We start from the raw sequence: 19,380 nt of genomic DNA on the forward strand, positions 1-19,380 counted from the left end.
ATGGGTTCATGAAGGGTCGATCATGTCAGACCAATCTGATCAGCTTCTACGATGAAGTAAGTTCTAGGCTGGACCTGGGAGAGTCTACTGATCATGTATATCTGGGTTTCTAAAGCATTTGACACTGTGCCATATAATAGGTTGATATATAAAATGAGACAGCTTGGACTGGGTGAAAACGTGTGTATCTGGGTAAAGAACAGGCTCGGAGAGAGAAAGCAGAGGGGGGTAATAAGTGGTTCATACTCTAATTGGGCCACCGTTACTAGTGGGGTGCCACAGGGTTCAGTATTAGGCCCCATTCCGTTCAATATATTTATCAATGGCCTGATAGAGGGGCTGCACAGTAAAATATCAATATTTGCAGATGATACAAAATTATACAAGAGAATTAATACAACAGAGGACAATATGCGGCTGGAAAAGGACCGAGATAAGCTGGGGGCTGGGCAGAAAAATGGCAAATGAAGTTTAATATTGATAAATGTAAGGTTATGCACATGGGCAGGAGAAACGGATGTCACCAATATACACTAAATGGAGTACCACTAGGGAAAAGTGATATGGAAAAAGACCTGGGGGTACTAGTGGATTGTAGACCTAACTGCAGCAATCAATGTGAATAAGCTGCTACAAAAGCAAATAGTCTTGGGGGTGCATTAAAAGAGGTATAGGGGTGAAGGATGAGAACATTATTCTCCCACTATATAAGGCACTTGTCAGGCCCCACATGGAGTACTGTGTACAGCTCTGGATACCACTGCTCAGGAAAGATGTTGCAGTGCTTGGGGGGGGGGGGGGTCAAAGAAGGGCAACTAAACTAATAAATGGAATAAGAGGACTGGAATACCCAGAGAGGCTATCAAAATTAAGATTATTTACCCTGGAAAAAGACCTAAGGGGCGACCAAATAACTATGTATAAATACATTAGGGGACAATACAATGATCTCTCCCATGATCTGTTTATATCCAGGACTGTGACGGTAACAAGAGGGCATCCACTACATCTAAAGGAAAGCAGGTTTCATCACCAACATAGAAGGGGGTTCTTTACTGTTAGAGCAGTTAGACTGTGGATCTATCTGCCTGAGGATGTAGTGATGGCAAAATTGATAGAGGAGTTTAAGAGTGGACTAGACCTCTTTTTAGAATGCTACAATATTACAGGGTATAGACATCAGGTGACCAGCAGGGTTGTTCTGGGTGTTGGAACTCAAACGTTGATCCAGGGATTATTCTGACTGCCATATGGAGTCAGGAAGCCATCATTCACTTTTTGTCTAAACAATGATTTTAAGGTGAGCTTAAAATCCATCATTCAGCCAGATAGAGATAACTGGGACCACATGCTGTGTTCTCAGTGGGTGACGGAGATGACATTGTAGAAAGTTGAGGCACAGGACAGCAGGACCATGGCGCCAGCAGACCAGAACATCCCAAGTATGTGTCTCCATTCCCTCAGTTGTAAAGACAGGTGACGTCTCGACCACCTGTCCGCAGTCTTTGTCAAGGAGATTACATTGTATTCTGCCGACAGCCCATGTGAGAAAAATGCAGCTGTGTACCAAGCCCAGCCCACATGCTGTGCACTGCAAACAGCTCCCAGACGCCCTTTTACAAGCAATTGAAGGTGATAAAGTGTTGATGGACATTAGTCTCCATTAACACTTTATGCAAAATGATCGCTAAAACCGTTAATCTTTCAATCATTTGAAAGATCGTCTTTGCATGTAAACTAGCCTTTAGAGATGATGTGTTGCCAGTCAGAAAGATTCTACAGATGCACATAATAAAAGTACAGATTTGCATAATCAAGTTGTGCAGCTGAACATGCAGTTAGCCCAGAATAACGGTGAATGGGATTTGAAGATAACTGAGCTCAGGAAAAGCCTGGAAATAGAGAAACCTGCTTGCAGTCAAGCAGAGAAGCAAGCAGAGCTCTTGAAAGACATACTGGGTTATAAGGAAAACCAGGAAGCCCTCCATGTGTCCCAGGCACAGATGAGCTTAGATGAAGAAGCTGAAGAATATTCATCGATTAGTACACTGTGGGTAGTATCACATCTGTGAGAAAACTAATTCACAAAATGAAAGAAGCTGACGTGATAACTGAAAGTCACCGTCCCTGGGCTGCACCTTTGGTATTAGTTTAAAAGAAGGGTGGAAATATCAGATTTTGCGTTGATGTACCGCAAAATGAATATTACCCACAAAGATGCTTATTCTCTCCTAAGAATTGAGGAATCCCTAACAGCAGTAGGATCTGCAGCTTACTTTTCCCCTTTAGACCTTACCAGTGGATTTTGGCAAGTGCCAAGAGCAAGAGAAAATCATCAAAAGACTGCATGCACAAACCCAATGGGTTTGTGTCTAAATCCTTGCCATTTGTACTTTGCAATGCCCTAGGCACATTTTAAAGACTTATGGAATGTTGTTTGGGACATAAAAATTTTGAAACAATACTGTTTTATATCTTGGCGACATTGTCTTTTCCAAACATCTGAAGAACATCTGCAACATGTAGCAGAGATATTCTAGATTATAATAAAACATGAACTGAAGGTCAAACCACCAATTGCCATCTCTTACAGACCCAAGTCCGATATCGTGATCATGTAGTAAGTTCAGAAGGCATCTGGACTGATCCAGAGAAAACTAAAGTAGCGAAGAATTGGTCCACCCCATAAACCTAAAGAAGTCTGCAGTTTCCTAGGTTTTGCAGCTTACTACTATTTATCTCCAACTTTGCCAGGATAGCAGAACTTTTTCAAGAATATATTAATGGAACATCCAAAAGAACATCAGAAAACACCTAAAACCATTCAGTGGCTGGAAGAACAAGAATGAGCTTTTCAACAACTAAAACAAAAATGAATTACTTCCCCTGTCCTGGGGTATCCCGACTGTAATCAACCATTTCACCTATACACCGACGCTAGTAAACAAGGACTTGGTGCTGTCTTAAGTCAGCTTCAAAATGGACAAGAGAAAGTCATCTCCTTCGCCAGTCAGAATTAGTTCCTTCAATTTGGAATTTCTTGCCATAGTGTGGGTGATAACAGAAAAGTGTAAAGATTGCTTAGCCGCCTCAACATTTACTGCATATACAGACAACAATCCCTTAGTCAATTTGAATACCGTGAAACGGGGAGCTCTGGAAAAAAGATGGCCATCAAGATTGTTCAATTTCGATTTCACCATAAGTATTGTGTTGGCAAAGTCAAATACAATGCAGATACATTATCCCATCTCCGACACAAACCGATTCTCTTTTTTGAAGAAGACCAGTGTGAGGAAATCGAAATTACAGATTTCTATTCCTTTCACGGAACTCAAAATGCTATTCAAGTTTCCATACCTACCAACTCGGTTGAAGAAAAACAGTGGATCTCTATTCAAAATAAAGGCAGAACATTAGGGGAAATACACCAATTTCTTGTTCACGTTACTATCCCTAAAAGAGTTAATCGAGGCAATACTGGCCCCAAATTCCACCACTTGTGGAGACAAAGAAAAAAGGCTTTTTCTAAAGAGAGGTTTAATATCTTTTCTCAGGATATTCATTTTAATCTCCCAGCCTTAAAAATGAATCCATTGAGATACAAAAGAAAATATCTCCTTGGACATAGTCAATTTAGGCATAGCATCATTTAGGTATTCAATATGATGTAACAACGCAGCTGAGTTATTATCCAGGTGGACACCAGTGATCAAGTAACCCATTGTTAGGTTCTGTATTATTTCTTCTTCCTTTGTCCTTTCTTTTTCTCTCCTCTCTTCAATAGTATTGTCACGTTTTAAGCTTTGCCCATGCTAGCCTCCGATCCGCACAAAGATAATTGATGGGACCAACACAACCCAATATACGCATACCAATGAAAGATATACTCGCCGACCCACTTGGACATTTGCAGGTTCGGATACAAACAAGTTAGCCAGTCAACATCATACCCAAGCCCCATTATATATTGGAATGTGAACCACATGTTGACTTACTTGATTGTCTATAGTAAAGTTATGGGCTATAAATTGTGTATTGTACACCCTATGCACTGGGTGAAATTTGCAATATGTAAATTACATGCTTTTTTTCATGTTAAAAAATCCAATAAAATATTTGTTGAAGAAAGGTTTAATATACAGAGGAACTATTGACCCAATCACTTATAATAGACTCCATCAGATTCTGATTCCTGGAGGAGAGCTAATCTAGTGCTATCAAGGTATCATGATCGATCAGGACATTTTGGGATACAAAAGACCGAAGCTACAGTGAGGCGACGCTTTTATTGGATCAGCATGAAACAGGACATTGAGAGTTGGTGGCAAGATACGCCAAACGTTCACATCACCAACCACATGATGCGGTATCTAAGCTCTTTGACAAGTCTGATGAAGAATACGCCTCAATGTCAACTGCCGAACAACCCATGCTGATAACACTAAAAACCTAGCTTGATTCGTCAGATGATGAAAGTGAATTTACACTAAGATGTTCACAAAGAAGTACCCAAGGATGTCTTCCTGTATGCTTCCAGAACTAAATACATTCCTTTCTGAATGAGGAATGGAATAAAAGTTATCTGTTATGTAACAAGACAGCACCCCGAGAGACCACTAGGTGATCAGTTTTCAAGTTTGTAACTAAAGATCCACACCCCAAGTGACTACTTGGAGCTCTGTTCTTGTTCGGATTAGTTGTAGATATTGTTATTCCATCGTCTGGATGGTGATGATAAAATAGCTGGTGCAGAAATATGGTATTAATGGCCTGTGTACCCCACATTGTACCTTGGGATAAAATTTAATAAGGTATTTTAGGCTGTCTACCTGAACCTACAGTATTTAATATAGGGATCAGGAACTCCTCGCGGATCAAACCTATCACATGGCTTGGTGTAAACTTTAACTGCAAGGCCTGCTTGCTTCCATTGCCATGCCACTGCCATATATGTGAGTTTTTTTGTGCACTAACCTCTATTTTCTCCCTACCACAGGAATGATCTACACCTTACCAGATATTTATATGGTAATTCCTAATATGAATTATTTCAGACTGTGGAGAGATAATTCGTGAAAAGGGCCCCATAGCTAGTTGAGATATAAAGTGCCGCCCTAGCTCAACTTGTACTTTAGACTGAGAAGACTACAACTGAAGTGCAAAGTGTCAGCATCCAGATCATACCTCTGCTCCAGAAGTGTCACGTTCAGGGTGGCTGTTGTTAAAGCAGGGGGAATGTAGTGACTCAGAAGGGTACTACAAATCTCTAATGAGAAAATAGACCTCCAGGTTCAGGAATAGGTTAAAACAAGAGATGAGCGAGCACCAAAATGCTCGAGTGCTCGGCACTGGAGTCGAACTTTTCGTAATGCTAGAGAGCTTATTTCGAGTAACAAACCCCATTGAAGTCTATGGGCGACTCGAGCATTTTTGTATTGGACCGATGCTCCGCATGGGGGATGAGTTGTGAAACACCTGAACACATCAGAAAGTCATGGAAACACCACAAAAAGATAGGGAATGGCAGGGGTAGCATGCATGGCTGCATCTGAGGCTCTCAGGTCCCACTATTAAGCCAAAATGGGGGCAAGAGCCTGGCGGTCACCCCCCTAACTATTTACTTGGGACAGACCATAAGCAGCAAGGCACAGGCGCTGACACAACTTAGCTAAGCACCACACTAGCTTCAACCAAGGACAATCACCGCCTGCGGGTGACATCGCTGCCTCTTCTCCCAGTTTACATGCTGGCATTGCTATCCAACCCCCTGCATGACCCTGTGTCCACAGCGCACACAGAATTTTCCCTGCACAGCGTTCAGCTGGCCTCATGCCACATGCTTGCTTCATAGCCACACCACCCTCATGTCGATTTATAAGTGCGTCTGCAATGAGGAGGAGCCGGAGACACACACTGCAGAGGGTTGACAAGGCTAGGCAGTGACCCTCTTTGAAAGTGTGGGTGATAGCCCACAATGCTGATGAGAATTAACACATGATCATCATTCCAATCCCATGCCACCTCCGTCACAAAATTGTCAGGAGCAGCAAACGTGAGCATAAAGGGGACTCCGGTGCCAGCACTTCTACACATCTCCACAATGCAACAGCACATACTAACACCAAAGATTGGTTTGAAACAGGAGGTGTTGCAAAAGTAGCCACGACAGGTATACAGGGACCCTGTGAAAGTCTTATGAAGTCACTAACGCTTCCTGTGAATGCTCCAATCCAGTATCTCGGATAACTGTGGTCACACTGATCCCCAGACCTCAAGCAGGAGGAGGAGGTGGCATTATAAGCCCGAAAAACCCTGACCAAGATAGGACCCGCAATACTCTGTGTGGGAAGAATGTGAGCAGGCCCAGGGTCAGGCTCGGTCCCAGCCTCTACCTTGTGTGACCCAAGGTGCCGCAAGTTACATAGCAATGGGAAATCCATGTGTCCTCACACAATTCATTCTGTGTAGGTGTCAGATAGCTAAACACCACAATGGGAAAGCCTTCTGCGCCCTACCCAAGTTAGTCAGTGTATTTGTGCCAGATAGGTAAAACACCGCAATGGGAAATCTTTGTGCACCCACAGCATAGGTGAGCCCATGAAACTCAAAGACAGTATTACACATGAAAAAAATCAGAGTGCCCACACATGGCAGAGTTTCACCCCGCCAAGGACCTCGGCCCACACTTCTGCCATAGTCATGCTGTGTATTTCTGCCAGATAGGTAAAACGCCACAATGCGAAAGCCGTCTGCATCCTAGCACTTTGGTCTCAGCAAACACACTGTGGTACCCAAGGTGCCGCGAGTTACATAGCAATGGGCAATCTGGGTCCCCTCACACTATTCTGTGTTGGTGTCGGATAGCTCAGTCGACGCTGCAAGGGGAAAGCCATCTGCACTCTGCCCCCTACCCAAGTCAGTCAGTGTATTTGTGCCAGACAGGTAAACCAACGCAATGGGAAGTCTTTGTGCACCCACAGCATAGGCGAGCCTATGAAACTCAAAGACGGTATTACACATAAAGAAATCAGAGCGCCCAAACATGGCAGAGTTTCACCCCTCCCAGGACCTCGGCCTCGGCTCACACCCTCAGTAATCGTGGACATAAAGCGTACTTGGATGCTAGTACAGCTGTGAATGTCTCATTAAATCAGTTACGGTTGCTTTCACCGCTCCAAAGACTGGATGAACCACAAAGAAGTTCCACAGGCCAAACCTGGCGCAGTTGCATCCCCCCCCCCCCCCCGGACTTCAGCATCTGCCCACACCCTCAGTAATCGTGGGCATAAAGCAGACTCAGATGCTAGTACATCTGTGAAGTATCATTAACCCCTTAGTGACCAAGCCTGTTTGCTCCTTAATGACCAGGCCAAATTTTGCAAATCTGACACATGTCACTTTAGCATGGAAAAACACCAGAAAGGTTTTGCATATCCAAGCGATTCTGACATTGTTTTTTCACCACATGTTGTACTTCATCTAGGCAGGAAAAAAAGACCGATAGAATTCGTGTTTATTTATTAAAAGCGCCAAAATTGGGAAAATTTTGAAAAAATCGTCATTTTTTCACATTTCCAACTGCAATATCTCAAATATATGCAAACATAATATAGAAATTTTTGTTAAGATATATATCCATCCGTTTACTTTATTTTTGGAGCACATTGGAAAAACTTTCATTTTTTTTTAACCATTTAGGAGTCGTACAAATTTAACATTACTTTTCAGCATTTTGAGGAACACTTTGTTTTCCTACACCAAACCAAGATTGGAAAGGCTCATATGAGTCAAAATGATAGATACCCCCACAAGTGACTCTATTTTAAAAACTACACCCTTTAAGGTATTCACTGAGGGGTGTCATGAATATTTTAACCCCACAGTTTTTTTTAGGAGTCAATGCAATTTAGAAGAGAAAAACTAAAATTTCATATTTTTGCTAATATGTCATTTTAAAGACAGGACTTTTCTTCTATAGTACACATGAAAATTAAGATTTGCACCCCAGAATGGATACCCCTGTTTGTCCCGTGCGCAGAAACATAGCCATTGTGGCCCTAATCTTACGTCTGGATGCACAATGGGGCCCAAAATGAAAGGAGCAACCGGTGGCTTTCGGAACAGAAATTTTGCTTGAAGGAGATTTAGGCCCTTTTGCACACTTGCAGAGCCACTGAGTGACCAAAACGATGGAGAACGCCCACAAGTGACCCCATTTTGAAAAGTAGACCCCTTAACGAATTTATCTAGGGGTACGATGACTTTTTTGAATGAAAATTTTTCATTTTTTTGGCAATTGTGACAATTTAAAAACTGGTTTTTTTTGTACAGTGTACATAGGAATGAAGACGTTCACCCCAAAATGGATACCCCCGTTTGTCCCGTGTTCAGAAACATACCCATTGTGGCCCTAATCTACTTAAAGGAAACATAGCTAGGCCTATAATGGAAGGAGCACCCGTTGGATTTCAGGGTACAACGGAATAAATTCCAGTCCCCAATGCCCACTTGTAGAGCCATTGAGCGGCCAAAACGATAGAGAACCCCCACAAATGACCCCATTTTGAAAACTAGACCCCTTAAGAAATTCATCTAGGGGTGTACTGCGTATTTTGACCCCACAGTATTTGAATGAATCTAAGCAAAGCAAAAGGAAAAAATTACGATTTTCATTTTTTTGGCAATTTTGTCAATTTAAAAACTGTTTTTTTGTACAGTTTACATAGGAATGAAGACGTTTACCCCAAAATGGATACCCCCGTTTGTCCCGTGTTCAGAAACATACCCCTTGTGGCCCTAATCTACTTACAGGACACATGGCTAGGCCCATAATGGAGGGAATGCCCGCTGGATTTCAGGGCAGAACTGAATAAATTCCAGGCCCCATTGCCCACTTATACGGAAAAAAATTGACTTCCTAAAAATAATCCCCCCCACCCCACCCCCACCATCCCCATTTTTTTGGCATTCCCTAAATATTAGATAAAGGTAATAATATAAACTGCGTTTTATGTCCGAAGACAGGGGTAATTACGGAGGCTGGTTGGGTTGGGCACAAGGGGCAAGAAAACCGGGTATCCCCCCTCCTCTCATGTATTTTTGGGGGTATTTCGTGACCTCAGCGGCAGGTATGGGGTGTAAAAAGTGGCCCTCTGTGAGGCTTTGTAATCTTGCTGCGGTGCGGCGGTCTCACAGAGAAGGCGCTCAACAAGCTGCTCCTGGAACTGCATGAAGGCGAGCGTTCCTGGGGCTTCTTATAAATTACGGATTACAGGTAGTGATCTGAATAACGCCGGGCTCACACGGCTGTATGCGGAATCTGCTTGCGGAGGCCCGCTGCGGATTCCAGCCGTGAGCCCGGCTGTGACCCTGCATACGGCCGCGTAATGTACTGCACATAACTGTCTATTCACACAGGCGGTCATGCGCAGTACTTTTTTTTTGGTTTGCATTTCCCGCGCCGTCGCTTAGTGATGACCTGGGTACCCGCAGCTCATACACAATGTATTTGCACATGGGCTGCGAGTATATCCGCCGTCATAGAGCACAATGGGCTCTAGGTCGCGGATATCCGCGGTAAAATATAGCATGCTGTGTTCTGTTTCTGCGAGTGGATTACGTAATTCCGACCCGCTAATTGGGGGGGGGGAATTGTGTGATCCAATGCATGTGATTGATCCGTGGATTACCGCTGATCAAGCGCATGCAGAACCCATAATTCCTCTCCAGTCATGTGTGACCGGCCTAATGTTATATCGCTACTTTATCACGTGACCGGGAACCGCTCAACGAGGTCTCCGGTCACTGCTCCAAGCACTCAGCGACCGTTGGTCGCTGGGAGCAAGGAGATTTAAAATTTCCTGGGCTCCCCGGCTCCTGCAAATGTGTCTGGCATTTTGCCGGCGAGCGCATGCGCAGCAGCCGGAAGGGTCCATGGAGAATAATCGCATCTGGATTCAAATGCGGAAGCCTCCGAGAAGATGTTTCATCTCCCCCCACTGATCGCATCGGTGAGGGGAGATAAAGCTGCCACTTTTTAAAGAACTTTTACGTGATTGCCTTTATCCATTGGATGACGGCGATCACGTGACCAGTAACCGCATACCGCGCCTCTCCGTGACATCTCCAGGCTCTTGGCTACCTTTGGTAGCCAGCAGCAGGGAGATTTTACATTTCTTGGGCAATATTTCACTTTTGCGCATGCGTCCGCCATCATGCTGACGGGCGCATGCGCCGAAGCTGGGGTAAGGTCCGCGGATCAACATCCCATCAGGGAACAAATCCGGGACCTTGGATACGTAATTTCATCCCCCCTTACGGATACGATCCGTAAGGGGAGATGAAACTTTAACTTTTTAAACTTTTTTTTAACTTTTAACTTTTTTTTTTTTTTACTTTGGATGGATAACGGTGATCATATGACTGGAAACCGCATACAGCGGTCCCCAGTCATATCTCCCTGCACTTGGCTAACTGTGACAGCCGGGTGCAGGGAGATTTTGAATTTGCCGGGCTCGCCGGCTTCTGCGCATGCGCGCCACATCGGCACATCGCAGAAGCCAGCGGGGGGTCCCGACACCGGCCGGAGGACATCGGTGGACCTGAGGTGAGTATTTTCACCTCCCCTCATGGATCCGATCCATGAGGGGAGGTGAAACTTTTCTTTTTGTACACTTTTTTTCACTTTTCCGCGATCGTCATTATCCAATGGATAATGACGATCGCGGTACCGGGGACCGCTCACCGCGGTCCCCGCTGACATCTCCTGCCTCCCGGCTACCTACAGGAGCCGGGAGCCAGGAGATTTTAAGTCTCCCGCGCCGCCGGGCCTTCTGCGCATGCGGCTGACGCAATGCCGCCTGGATTGTAACCACACACTTTATTCTGTGTATGAGTCAGGCAGCTGAACACCGCTATGGGAAACCTTTGTGCACCCACAGTATAGGTGGACCACTGAAACTTTTCTGTTGCAAGAGTATAGGCGAACCCCTAAAACCTTTCAGTAGCAAGTGTATTGGCGGACCCCAGTAACATTTCTGTAGCAAGAGTATATGTGGACCCCTGTAATATTTCTGTAGAAAGAGTGTAGGTCGGACCCCAGTAACATTTCTGTAGCAAGAGTATAGGCAGACCACAGTAACATTTCTGTAGCAAGAATGTTTTTGAAAGCCTCCGTTTCCACAAGCCTGTACGGCAGCATCTTCAGGCTGATTAATTTGACAATGTGCACGTTTAAAGCTTGTGGAGGACAGTGGAGCTGAGGGTGTGTTTGCAGGCCGAAAGGTGTTCGTGCCTGCATCGTGGGAGGGGGATTGGATCTGTGTGGCAGGTTGTGGCACAGGGGAAGAGGCAGTGGTGTGACCCAGAGGTGGTAAATGTCCTTCGTCCCACCTTGTGGGGTGCTTGGCTATCATATGCCTGCGCATGCTGGTAGTGGTCAGGCTGGTAGTGGTGGCTCCCCGGCTGATCTTGGTGCGACACAAGTTGCACACCACAGTTCATTGGTCGTCCGCGCTCTCATTAAAAAACATCCACATCTTTGAACACCTAGCCCTCTCTGCATGGAGGCTTGCCATGAGGGGGTGCTTTGAGAAACAGTTGGGGAATTCTTTGCTCTGGCCCTGCCTCTACCCCTGGCCACTCCACTGCCTTTTCCAACCTGTCCTGCTGCTGCACTTGCCTCGTCCTCTGAAGCCCTGTCCTCAGTGGGCTTAGGAAACCAGGTGGGGTCATTCACCTCATCATCAAGCAGCTCTTCCTCCGAATCCTCTGTGCGCTCCTCCCTCGGACTTAATGCTCTTACTACTACCTCATTAACAGACAACTGTGTCTCATCATCCTCATCCACAAAAAGCTCTTGAGACAGTTGCCGTAAGTCCCCAGCCTCATCACCCGGACTCCGACAACTTTCCAAAGGTCACAACAAACGACGGTCATGGGCATCAGTCACGACAAACTCCTCAGGTAAGAGAGGAACCGATTTTTTCACACTCAGGGCAGGGACCCGAGAACAGTTCCTGGGAGTCTGCCTGCTCAGAATATGTCATTTTCATGGAGTGAGGAGGCTGGGAGGAAGGAGCAGCAGCCAGAGGATTCAGAGTTGCATTCCCTAATCCGGGAGTGGTGGACTGCGTAGAAGACTGGGTGGTCGATACATTGCTGGACGCATTTTCTGCCATCCACGACAGGACCTGCTCACACTGCTCTGTTTGTAATGAAGGTCTACCAGGCGGACCCATAAATTGGGATATGAAGCTGGGGTGCCCAGAAACTTGCCTCTCTCCTAATCCCGCAGCAGCCGGCTGTGATTCACCACGACCAGGAACTCAGCCTGTGCCCACACCCTCACTTGGACACCCGCGTCCACGTCCTCGACCCTTACCCCTACTGCTCATCATGGCGGATTACGAATAGAGCAGGGGCCAAAATAAATTACCCCACTGTACAGCGCTGACAACTGTGGCTTAAATCACCGCACAGAGAGACTTGTAGATAGCGGAGGCTCTATGCTGTGACTTAAAAAAATTAACCCGCTGTCTTGCGATGATACCTAGGGGTCAGGGGCGTACCTAAAGGCTTAGGGGCCTGGGTGCAAAGGTTCAGCTCGCCCCCCCCAGGTCCTATTTCCCCCTCGCTTCGTATCTATGCCTGCGGGCCAATGTCCACGTGCAGATTTTATTTATAAAATCCGCACGTGGCCCCTGCACGGGAGATCCGTGCATCTTACTGCCCATAGGGATGCATTGGCATCGGTAGGGCAGATAAAAGCATGCAGATTGGATTCCTTCCCGGTTTGCAGGTCACACGCACAGGAAGAAATCGCAGCATGCTCCACTTTCCTGGCTTCCGTGGCTTCCGTTGAAGCCTTTGGAAGCCGTTTGTATTCGCGGCACAGCCGCAGCTGTTTTTGTACTGTGCCGCGGATACACGGGAGAACAGGACATTTTTGAAAATATTGGTGCGCGTGCACGCGGCACGCTGCCGGTGTGTTGAGCACATCCGCCGACCGGAAGAAAGAAAATCCGGCCATCACAGAGGGGAGCCCCGCAGCGTCCGGAGAGGCGAGTATAATGTATTTTCTCTCTCCATGTCCGCAGGCCTGCATGGATACCACTGTGGGATTCAGCAGTGAAATTCATCCGTGCAAGTGGGGATGCGGCCTAGGAGTGAGAGATAGGAGAGAGATGGATACATAGATAGTTAGAGAGATAGATAGGAGATGGATAGATAGATAGGAGATGGATAGATAGAGATATATGAGATAGATAGAGATATATGAGATAGATAGATAGAGAGAGAGATATTAGATAGATAGAGAGATATTAGATAGAGAGATATGAGATAGAGAGAGAGATATGAGATAGATAGAGAGATATGAGATAGATAGAGAGATATGAGATAGATAGAGAGATGATAGATAGATAGATGATAGATGATAGATAGATTGATAGATAGATGATAGATGATAGATAGATAGATAGATAGATAGATAGATAGATAGATATGAGACTAGGCAAGATAGATAGACATTTACATAGAAAGACATACAGACAGATACATACCCTGGTGCCCAGACTACTTCTCTGCTCAGGAGAGCAGGTGTATGCAGTGTCAGCAGGAAGGAAGCAGCGGGGAGATGACCTCATCCCTGCTCCACTCGATGCCTTGCTGTGCTGTGCCCATTTGCCGGTAAGTCCTCTCTGCTCCTTCCTCCACCCCCTCCTCTTCCCCTGTCCTCTCTCCAAGTCCCACTCCTCCCTTCTCCTACTCTCCTCCTGGCTTGTGCTGTCGGCCGGACCGCACTAACTTAGCAAGCGGCCACTGACAGTGCAAAGTGAAAGTGAATTCTATATGCTGCAGGGCGGCCTCTGGGCCCCCCTCAAGCGCAGGGGCCGGGTCTCTGTTGCGAACCCGGCACCCCCTACCAGTACGCCTATGCTAGGGGTAATTTACTGCTCGCAGAGACTTGTAAAGCCAGTGGATAGTGCTGGTAACTGCGGCTATCTCAACCCCCCCAAGGAAAGGGTATTGTGAGACGCTCTGCACAGCGGCAGAGCTGAAATACTTTGCAGTGGCCTAGGAAATATTAAAGTACTGCTTTGCGGTGAGACCTCTGTCTAATGCACTGCAGACTGAGAACACTATAACAAAAAAAGGCTGTGCACAGGCCTAGATGCGTAAAAAAAATGTATGCACTACTGCTCCCAGCCAGACACAACTATAATACACACGGTGAGGAGTAGCCCTAAAACCATGGGGATTCTTGTAGAGAGGATCCCAGCGGTAAAACTTTCCCTATCTCAGCAGCTCTGTCCCTAAACTCTGCGTAACGCACTACAGACTGAGAACGGTATAACTGAAATGGTTTGCAGTAGCCTAGAAAATATTAGAGTACTGTTTCACGGTGAGACCTCGGTCTAATGCACTGCAGACAGAGAATGGTATAACTGAAAGGCTGTGCACAGGCCTACATGCGTTAAAAAAAGGGTGCACTACTGCTCCCAGCCAGCCACAACTGTAATGCACATGATAAAGAGTAGCCCTAAGAAGGACCGTTGGGGTTCTTGATGACAGGATCCTACTCTAACACTTTCCTTATATAAGCAGCTCTTTCTCTCAACTCTGCCTAATGCACTGCAGACTGAGAATGCTATAGCTGTAATGCTCTGCAGAGGGATAGATGCTTTAAAAAAAAAACTGGTGCACTACTATTTCCAGCCAGCCACAACTACAATGCACAGGATGAGGAGTCACCCTAAGAAGGACTCTGCCTACGGCACTGCACACACAGAACAGTATAGCTGTAATGGCCTGCAAAGGCCTAGATGCTTCAAAAAAAAAAAAAAAATGGTGCACTACTGCTCCCAGCCAGCCACAAGTATAATGCACACGGTCAGATATAGCCCTAAGAAGGACCGTTGGGGTTCTTGAAGACTAGATCCTACTATAACACTGTCCCTATATCAGCAGCAGCACTTTCCCTAACCTCTGCCAGCGTGCGTCTGAGGCGAGCAGCGGGCAGGACCAGTTTAAGTACTCAGCGGTCACCTGATTGGCCCAGCCACTCACTGCTGTTGGCGGGCAGAGGGCTGGCACATCACAGCAGGAAGTCGTAATGCCTTCCCCGCATGTCTATTGGCTAGAAAATGGCGCTAAATATGCGGGGAAGGGAAATGCAATTGACTCGAGTACCACGTAAGGTTCGACTCAAGTAACGAGCATCTCAAGTACCCTAATACTCAAACAAGTAGCAAGCTCGGAAGAGCATGCTCACTCATCTCTAGTTAAAACATTCTCCCTGATGAAGCAAGAAGTCTGCCTAGCAACAGGGTATGATAGATCCTTGCTATTGGTTGCAGTCAGTGATTTTATTTTTTATTTTTTTTTTGGCTAGTCTGCCAACTCAGAGAAGTAACAGGATAGGTCAGAAGACAGTGGGGTGTGAACAATACAGAGCCTGGGATTGGAGGATTGATTGCCTAAGCGATGGATGGTCCTACTGAGAGACACTCATGGGTAGGACGTGTGAGAAGTCTGACTTAGCTGCTGATGAGACAGCATACAGAGCAACCAAGAAGAGAGACTTAAAGTGAATCCTGTGAGCAGCCTAAGTTACAAGCGAGTGGTGGCGGAGACGCCAGCTACTGCCACAGTGTGAGTGTCGACAGAAGAGCCCGTAAGCAATCCTGTTATTGGATCGTTCCTGAGGGAAATGCCAGAATACCAGAACGGAGTAGGAAAAGTGGAAGAGAAGTGTGTAAAGTGGATGGGAAGGTTTCTGGAGTCCTCAGCCAAGCCTCAGGACCTGTAGCAACCAAATCTGACTCTGGAACCATGACTGAAAGTGTTACTTAGCACCTGAGGCTGAATAAAGTGGGGTTAGTCACTGTACTCCAATAACAGGGCTGGGGAGCCCCTCACAGGTCGCCCCGCATGCTAAGGCCATTTCTGCATTTAAACATTGCTCACACCTATTTGAAAAATCCAATTGGGCTCACATTTAGTTCAGCCAGTGGATTCACACTACATCTCCCACAGTCTGCCGTCTCCCCCTATTTCTGCTTATATACAAATATACTTCTGTTTACTAGTCTCCATGCAAATGTGACTTTATGAAAGTTGTAAATCAGTGGATATCTGTAAGTGTTAGTAAAAGTGATCCCTACTGACTCAACATTAATCTCTGCTTCTGCATTATTGCTATTGATTACATCATTGTGCTGCACAGCACTGGCGTCACGATTATCATTCATAGTAAAAAGCATAAACACCCATTTCACCCGCTGCAGGTGTTATCGGTGGAGGAAAGTGTTGGTGAAAGTTTAATTTCATTTTGACAACTTCTAGGGGAGGGATTTGTTTTTGAAATTATATATTCACATACATACAGGAGAATCTGTGTCATTCTGTTGGTTTCAAGTCCGGGGCTCTGGCTGGGCCATTCAAGGATATTCACAGATTTGTCCCCAAGCCCCTCCTGTGTTGTCCTGGCTGTGGTCTTAGGGTCATTGTCTTGTTGGAAGGGGACCCTTCTGCCCATCTGAGGTCTCTTATTCTCTGGATCAGGTTTTCATTATCTCTGTACTTTCCTACATTCAGCTTTCCATCCACCCTGACTGATCTCCCCTCCCCCAGCATGATGCTCCACCACCAGGCTTCACTGTAGGGATGGCATTGGCCAGGTGATGAGCAGAGCCTGGTTTCCATCCACCCTGACTGGTGCCCTCTCCCCCAGCATGATGCTGCCACCACCATACTTCACTGCAGGGATGGTATTGGGCCGGTGATTAGCGGCGCCTGGTTTCCATCCACCCTGACTGGTCTCCCCTCCCCCAGCATGATGCTCCACCACCAGGCTTCACTGTAGGGATGGTATTGGGCAGGTGATGAGCGGCGCCTGGTTTCTTCCAGACAGAACGCCATATTGGGGTCATCTGACCAGAGGATCTTGTTTCTCACAGTTTGTGGGTCCATTAGGGGCTTGTTGCTAAACTCCAGCTGCATGTACAAATATTTCTAGCATTCTCTTGCCTTTTTGTCATTATGAGGTTTGAGTGCAGAATGATGGGGAAAAACTAGATTTTGGTCAGTGTAGGTGAGCCTTTCATAGGGGTGTATTTAGACTGAGTTACCCGGTCAGCGTCTGCTCTAAATACGGCCCTGACTGTGTCACGCATATGCCCACACATCCACAATGACCGTTGGGTGACACTGACCTCTAAGATGTTCTTGATGTCCTTCTTTTTCTCTGCATATGAATACCATCTTGCCCGCGTAACCCAACCGTCTGGGGCATCCGGATGATCTCTCCAAATGTCCGGCCCCGGTTTCTTATCTCGGCAATCAAGATAGTCGGCTCTTTTTGAGTATATATGGGAGCGCTGTATCGGCACCAAATTCTGGATCTGTAAACACGAGAGCCGCAAAAGACGTCATTATAATTATTTTTAAGCTTATCAGTAATTGTTAACCCTTTATTGCCACTGATGGTTTTGGCCTTTGGTACGTTGATTTTCATCACTTATTGACACATTGTTATTTGCAAATTTCGCTTAGCAGCAACAGATCAAACACTAAGGGGTATCCCCAAAATCAGTTTTAGGAAAATCAAGCCTGAATGATGGGTGTCTCATGGTTAAAGCCTCCACCAGTCCCAAGAAGAGGGTACCATCTTTCCCTCACCACACTTACTCTCAGACACACACAGTGTGGAGAAGAGTGAATGGAGCGGCGGTCGCACATGTGTCACTTCATTCGTCTTCAATGGGGCTGCCGGAGATAGGTGAGCGATTGTACCCAGCTATTTCCCTCAGCCCATTGAAACCAGCACCAAGCATGTGCGACCACCACTCCATTCAATTACCACTTCACTGCGGGTGCAGCGAGCCTACAGTGAGGAGGATAAGGGAGCATGAGACCCATATTCCCAGGGTCAGTGGGGGTCTCTGCAGTGAGACTCCCCCGACTAGACTATCCTATGGATAGGTGGTAAACTCAGTTTTGGCATAATCCCTTTAAAGGTGTATCCCGGCGATGAGACACTTTTACTACATTTTCCATTTTTGGAAGGTTGTATTTTGCGAGCACGATATCAGTCCGAGAAATTGGGACCAATACTGCGCTTATAAAATGGAATTTCCCTTTGCCCGTGTAATGCGATTTGAAAGAAAATTGCATCAAACGTGTGGTTTTTTTTGTGTGTGTCAATGAAAAAAATCCTATCGCACTCGCATGAAACGTGCATATTTATATGCGAATAATAGACAAGCTATCTGTGATCTCACAGAGGAGAAGCACATGGCACATGTACATAGAGCCACTGAAAACAATGGGTTCTATTTCTGTGTGTCTACGGGAAAATGCCCGCGTAAATAAGCCCTAAAGATCCGTTCACACGGGTGATTTTCCTAGTATGAGTTTTGTGCATTTCCAAACATAGAAGAGCCGCACAGAAGTTGAACTCCTTATTTTCCATGGGTCTATTTACACGTGCGATTTTCCTCCTTTTCAATGGACCTGCAAAAATCGCATCGCAGTAGTATATAATGTGAGGGGGTACGGGGTGAGGTTGCTTTTTTAACCATTGAAAATCACAGGTTGCAGCAATGTTTCACATTTTTCTTGTAAAACGCACTGCAATCACTGGGAAATCGCCGGTTCATGAGCGCGATATCACTCAGAGTTTCTCGCTGATCTCGCACTCACTAATGTAAATGGACCCTTCAGAAAAGAAACCTCTGACAGAGCAGATTAGACTGGCGGTGAGCGGCAGCCAGTGACTGCGCAGACGCTCCGGGCCCTGTAAGACTTCTGGCACAATGTGACATTCGCCGGTACCTTGCTCTCGGTCAGTTCAGCCTCAGGTTTCATCATCACGACGCTCTTGTCCACCGCACGCAGCGCACACGTGGAGCCGCCATTAGCTTGAAGATGCAGCTTATTCTCTGAGCCAGGAAGAGATTCTGACTCCGCGAACTTAAGACTGACCTGGAAAAGACGAGACAACGGACACATTACAGTACAGACCCTCTTCATCATCCCAAGAGCCACATCCGCGTTTATCCAGAAGAAGACAGGGCCAAACGTGCAGTGGAAAACTCCAATCTTGCAGTCATGAAAGGGTTAAAAAAGCTTGCCCAGTTTCATGGAAAGATTAACCCTTTCCAATCCACTGTTGGACGTCTAAAGACATTCTGATTGAAGGCTGTACAGCTCCGATGTTGAAAGATGCCCGGCAGGGTATTCTTACTGTATATTACTGGCTGCTCTTTTGTCGAGGGCCTCTCCAGCATGTTCCATACTGCAGTACTGGGTATAATGGCAGAAAGAGAAAGCCCTCTAGAAAACCCTGAATCCAAAATTGGATTGCAAAGGGTT

At 46.1% G+C, this 19,380-nt stretch overlaps 1 protein-coding gene across 1 annotated transcript in view; it reads right to left on the reverse strand.

Moving 5' to 3' along the window:
- LOC136626792 (alpha-2-macroglobulin-like protein 1) overlaps positions 1-19,380 on the reverse strand; it is a 150,899-nt gene that overhangs the window by 26,929 nt on the left and 104,590 nt on the right. The window contains exons 14-15 of the mRNA XM_066601798.1: positions 18,841-18,990; positions 17,220-17,408 (exon numbers count right to left, since the gene is read on the reverse strand). Of these exons, the coding sequence (XP_066457895.1) occupies positions 17,220-17,408; positions 18,841-18,990 (339 nt within the window). The remainder of the gene's footprint in view (positions 1-17,219; positions 17,409-18,840; positions 18,991-19,380) is intronic.

The sequence above is a fragment of the Eleutherodactylus coqui genome, chromosome 4 (genome assembly GCF_035609145.1).
Source record: "Eleutherodactylus coqui strain aEleCoq1 chromosome 4, aEleCoq1.hap1, whole genome shotgun sequence".
In the NCBI taxonomy this organism is placed as follows: Eukaryota; Metazoa; Chordata; class Amphibia; order Anura; family Eleutherodactylidae; genus Eleutherodactylus; species Eleutherodactylus coqui.